Genomic DNA, 6,000 nt, shown 5'->3' on the forward strand with positions numbered 1-6,000 from the left:
CATAACATAACATCATGAGATTGAACAATAACCCTAACCCTTTCCCCACGTGTAGGCCCTTCCAGGTGTTTGTATGATACCACACACCTTCTGCTTGGTTTGTTCAATACCAGTTGTGCCTTTCAACACCTTCCTGAACCTGAACATGTGGATAGTGGCTGGTTTTCCCTTCTTCTCACTGTCTCCTTCAGGAGGAATTTCCATCGACGCTCATCTTGGGATGCCAGCATCTAGTGAGGTAAGGATATCAGGGGACTTTAGATGTGGCCTGCTGTGTGTCTCCCTCCCGATTGCAGCATTATGGTCATGAAAAAAATTCACCCCACCATTGTGGCCTTTCCCTGCGATCCCCACTCCCAGTACTGGGACCTGCCTCCTCCCTTTCCTAGAGAGCAGTGATCTGCGCTCTCTGGGATAAGAGGTGGGTCTTCTCCCAGTAGCTCATTCAGAGCTGTGTTTTGTGTTCTACCAGCCCAGGGAACACCCTCCTCCCCTCTGTGGGGACTGTCACTCCACCCCAGAAGCCAGGCATCTTCCCAGCACTATAAGGGGATGAAGACACTCTCACTAACTCCTTCAGCAATTCCTGAGACCTTTTCCCATACTGCTGCGTTCCCAGCAGAATGTTGCTTCTTGCTGCAGGTTGACACTTTCATAGCCTGAGCTGTGGTCTAGGAGCCATTGCCCTTCAGCTCACCAATTGGATTGTCCTCACAACTACCACTGGCAATACGGCTTCCCACCCCCTCGCTTTCTATGTGCACGTTAGCCAAGGGCACATGGATTTTGTCTTCTCCTCCTCTTCAAAACTCTGCCGTCTCTGCAGGTCACCTTGTGGCACCAATTGCCATAGAAGTTTCTGCTCTAAATTTTCTAACCCAAGCAACCTCTACCCTTAGAGGTGACAGCCTTGACGTGCTTCCTGTCATGATGTGCAGAAGCTGTTACCTGCACACAGTCTTGGTATGACGGGGTATGACGCGGAAGCGGACCCGCCCTCGGACTGATCCTGCGGTCGCCCTGTTGCTCATGGGGAGCCTCTGGATGGCATTGTGTTCAGCGCGGCTTAGATTGTGTGCCGCTTCTTGTCGTTTGTGAATAATGTCAGTGTGCGTTGTTTCGGAAGCTTTGTATAGAAATCCTGATTGGAATTCCGACTGTCAGGGGGAGTCCATATAGAATTATTTTTCCTTTGGTGTTGATAGGGGGGATCTGGTAGGTCAGATTGATGTTCATTGGTGGTTTGGAAATATTCTCGAAGGCAGAGGTGGCGAAAAAAAACCTCAAGGTCTGCAAAATTGAATCCAGTTTGTGGGGGACGAAGGGCAGAAAGAGAGAGCCCAAGATAAGACAGACTCTTCCGCTGGATTGAGTTTGTAGGTGGAGAGGTTAACAATATTATTCGGAGGGCTGAGGTAGTTGCTGTTGCAGCCTGTGGTGTGGAGCAGTTTAGAAAGTTTTTCCGTGAAAAGCATTTGCGGAAAAGAGCATCTAGATTGGCACAGATGCTTTTCCGCAAAAGCACTTTTTGCGGAAAAGCGTCCACGTCAATCTAGATGCAGTTTTGCACAAGAAAGCCCCGATCGCCATTTTCACCATCGGGGCTTTTTTGTGCAGAAGAGTTTTCAGCTGTCTATGCTGGCCCTTTTGCACGAAAGCATTTCCGGAAAAGGAATTTTGCCCGAACGGGAGCAGCATAGTATTTGTGCAAGAAGCACTGATTTCAGACAGTAGAAAGTCAGTGCTTTTGTGCAAATTCAAGCGGCAACTGTAGACAGCTGGAAAGCTTTTCCGCAAAAGCGGCTAAAACTTGCCAGTCTAGATGCAGCCGTCGTGTTTTCAATGCCTCCCTGAACCTGAACATGTGGTTAGTTGCTGGTTTTCTTTTCCTATCACTGTCTCCTTCAGAAGGGATCTCCATCAAAGTTCATCTCTTAGGGTGTGTCTAGACTGCAGGCTTCTTTCGAAAGAGCCTCTTTCGAAAGATCGCGTCTAGACTGCAGGCGGATCTTTCGATAGAGGAAATCCGCTTTTTCGAAAGAGAGCACCCAGCGAGTCTGGATGCTCTCTTTCGAAGACAGCCTCTTTACATTGAAGAACGCCTTCCTTCGAAAGAAGAACTTTCGAAGGAAGGCGTTCTTCCTCGTGAAACGAGGTTTACCGCCATCGAAAGAAAAGCCGCGTTCTTTCGAAATAATTTCGAAAGAACGCGGCTTGAGTCTGGATGCAGGGGAAGTTCTTTCGAAAAAAGGCTACTTTTTTCGAAAGAACCCCTGAGTGTGGACACGGCCTTAATGTCAGAGTCTGGTGAGGTAAGGATATCAGGGGACTTTGGGTGGTGGCTGGCCCAATGTGTGTCTGCTTTCCAACCCCAGAGTTATGGTCATGAGAAAAATTCACCCCACCATTTTGGTCTTTCCCTGAAATTCCCACTCCAAGTACTGAGACCTTCCTCCCCCCTTTCCTAGAAAGCTGTGATCTGTGCTCTCTGGGCTAAGAGCTGGGTCTTCTCCCAATAGCTCATTCAGAGCTGTGTTCTGTGTCCTACCAGTCAAGGGAATGTTCTCCTCCCCTCTATGGGGACTGTCACCTCACCCCTGGGGCCAGTCATCCTCCCAGCACTATAAGGGGGATGAACGAGACAGTTCCTCTCTCCTTCAGTGGTTCCTGGGACCTTCCCCCTTTCCTCTGGGGTCCCAGCAGAATGTTGCTCCTCGGTTAATGTACACATTAGCGAACAGCACGAGGAATTTGTCTCCTCCTCCTAAGAAAAGTTCTGCCATCTCTCCAGGAAGAAGGTCACCTTCCTGCATGCTACTCTTGGTTCCCACAGAAATGTCTGCCCTGTATCGTCTCACCCAGGGCATCCTCTGCCATTAATGCTGGCAGCCTCATGTGCTTCATGCCTGCTTCTGCAGAGGTTGGATAAAAATCATCACGTCTAGCCCCTTGTCCAAAGCAGGACCAGGTTTTCCCAGGTTTTCCCAGGTTTTCAAGACCTTTCTGGGCAGAAAGACATACAGTAATAGCCTCATCCTCTCTTTATCAACAGTTACCAAATAGAAGATGCTATGCATACAATGCTGACCACTCCCCGAAAGGCAGATGATGTGTTCCTGCTGGCTTCTGCACTGTGTGGTTGGCAGGGTATCGAGCCTGGCAGCTCTGATCTTGGGGCTGCATCCTAATCTGGATCTGAAATAACTTCCTTGGGGATCCCAGCTTATACCATGAAACCTGAATCAACTATGCAAAGTATTCAGGGATTGGAACTCCAGGGGATGTTTAACACAGCAATCTGCTACCTGGAATTTTCAGAGCCCCCAGGCGTGAATCCTAGAATACTGGAATGCTAAATCTGGGAGGGACTTTGAGGAGTCAATAAGTCCAGTCCCCTGCCCCCAGTGCAGGACCAAGTAAAATCCAGATCATCACTAATAAATGTCTATCCAACCCGGCTCTTAAATATCTCCAACGATGGCGATCCCACTACCTCCCTAGACAAATTATTCCAATGTTTAACCACCCTGCCGCATAGGAAGATTTTCCTGATGGCCAACCTAAACCTCCCTTGCTGCAAGTTAAGCCCATTTCTTCCTGACCTATCATCAGAGGCCAAGGAGAACCAATTTTTTCCCTCCTCCTTTTATCACCCTTTTAGATACTTGAAAACTGCTCTCATGTCCCCTCTCAGTCTTCTCTTTTCCAAACCAAATGTACCCAGTTCTTTCAGTCTTCCTCCTCTTCCTCATTGCTCATGTTTTCTAGACATTTGATCATTTTTGTGGACCTTCTCCAATTCATCCACAATTGTCCTGAAATGTGGTGCCCAGAACTGGATGGGATAATCCAAACGGGGTCTAATCAGCTGTGAGTGTCTTTCTCACAGCACTCCCGTTATTGCAACCCAGTTAAGCTACAACTCAACCATTTCCCTACAGGCAATGTCAGGAATAAATCATTGGAACCCAGCCCTTTGATCTAATGAAGTATTAAAGGGAAGTAAGAATTTTCTTATTTAGTACAGGAGTTTATTAGATTTAAGTGCACGTTGATATAAACAATAGGAGTAGAACACCCCAGAGATCCAAAATCTGGAAAAAGACTGAGTATTTAACAGCAGGTTCAAAATGCCTATTCACTCAGCTGTTGGGGAGAAGGTGTCAAGAAAAATGCCTCTCAAAGTGGATTCAGAGGAATGCACGAATGCACACAGTACACTTTCCTTCAGAGACCTACAGTATCAGCTGTTGAACTGGATGTCAGGGAAAGGCTGAGATAGAGGTTGTGTGAAGTTGGCGGCTGAGGGGTGATGTTGAAAGAAAACACGAGAAAGAATGGAGGAAAGGAGTGAGCAGTATCTGGGGATGAAGAGGTGAGAAGTGAGGTGGAACTCGGTGTGGTGGATGTTCAAAGTCTGAGAAACTCCACACACCTGACTAAGGACACCGTAGATGAATGCAGAGATGGGCTTTCCCCATGCCATCATGCAGGGTTAATGTTGATGACCCCCAGATGAGAGGACTTGCTGCAGGCGTATTTCCCGACTTTCTCACGGAGCTCTTTGGTTTTGGCCCCATAAATGATGGGGTTGAGCACGGGGGTCAGTAGGTAAAAGAGATTGGCCAAGATGATGTGAACGTAGGGAGCAATAGCCTGACCGAACCGATGTGTGAGACTGGAGAAGAGGAAAACAGGATAAGACGTCAGCATCACGCAGAGGTGGGCTGTGCAAGTGTTGAGGGTTTTTTGGGGAGCTTTCTTGGAGGAGATTCTGAGGACGGCCCGGATGATGAGACCATAGGACACAGCTATGAGTGTCAGGTCTAACCCAACGCCAAGAAACACTATCACCAAAGCGTACATACTGTTCACTGTGATGTCCCCACATGACACCTTTGCTACTGCTATGTGGTCACAGTACGTGCTGGGGATAACGCGGTTGGCACAGAATGGCAGTCTGCTCAGGAGCAGGGGCAGAGGCAGAACGAGGAAAAGAGCTCTTAGCAACCCCACTAGCCCCAGCTTAGCTACCCGTGTGAGGGTGAGGATGGTGGGGTATCTCAGAGGGTTACATATGGCCACGTAGCGATCAAAGGCCATTAGCACCAGGACGGCCGAGTGCATCGCAACACACCCATGAAGGATAAACAGCTGGGTGAAGCAGCCAGCCATAGTAATGTCTTTCAAATTGAACCAAAATATACAAAGGGCCTTGGGCAAAACACAGGAAGGTGTGACGATGTCTGTGAGCGCCAGCATGCAGAGCAGCAGGTACATTGGCTTGTGCAGCGTCTGCTCTTTGCCGACCACAAACAGAACCGTAAGATTTCCAAAAACGCCAGAAATGTAGAATATAGAAAAGGGGATGGAAATCCAGACATGAACAGCCTCCAGGCCAGGGACACCCGCTAGGATGAATGTTAAAGGGTCAGAGGGGGTGACGTTGAAAGCTGCCATGAGGTGGTCGGTGCATCAGTCATGCTCAGGGCTGCGCAAGGCACCTGTGAAGAAAAGAAGCAGAGCCAGAGGATTACGCACTTGATATCAAGCCGTACCCGAAACATTGGATATTTATTAAGCATCTAGAAAAGGGAGTGAGTAGTACAGTGCCAAATTTTGCAGATGGAACCAGATTATTTAGTGCACACTGGAGACAAGAGAAGTCCCCAGAGAGAGCTAACCAAGCCTGGGGAATGGGCAGGATGTTGGCTGGTAAACTTGGATGTCAGTAACTGTAACATATATGTCCATTGGAGAGGGAAATGTTTGAACACCTCACACACCTGCATGAGAGGGAGCTGGGCACCACGGCACACAGCTCTGGGACACCCTGCTCACAGAGCAAGCAGGGACAGAAACTAAGGTAAACATCTGGATCCAGCAGGACTAGGATGGAGAATTCTTCCCGTAACACAAGGTCTTAGAACAAGGAACCCAATGTTTCCCCCTTCTCCGGCCTCCTCTGTGTAACACTGGGCCCCTTCTCACCACCTGACT

At 48.6% G+C, this 6,000-nt stretch overlaps 1 protein-coding gene across 1 annotated transcript; it reads right to left on the reverse strand.

Annotated features, from left to right (window-relative positions):
• Nucleotides 1-4,485: 4,485 nt before the first annotated feature.
• LOC102448913 (olfactory receptor 52D1-like) lies at nt 4,486-5,460 on the reverse strand. The gene has a single exon (XM_006130076.2). It carries the CDS (start codon nt 5,458-5,460, stop codon nt 4,486-4,488), a length of 975 nt encoding a protein of 324 aa, XP_006130138.2.
• Nucleotides 5,461-6,000: the final 540 nt, after the last annotated feature.

This window comes from Pelodiscus sinensis, chromosome 1 (assembly GCF_049634645.1).
Source record: "Pelodiscus sinensis isolate JC-2024 chromosome 1, ASM4963464v1, whole genome shotgun sequence".
Classification (NCBI taxonomy): Eukaryota; Metazoa; Chordata; order Testudines; family Trionychidae; genus Pelodiscus; species Pelodiscus sinensis.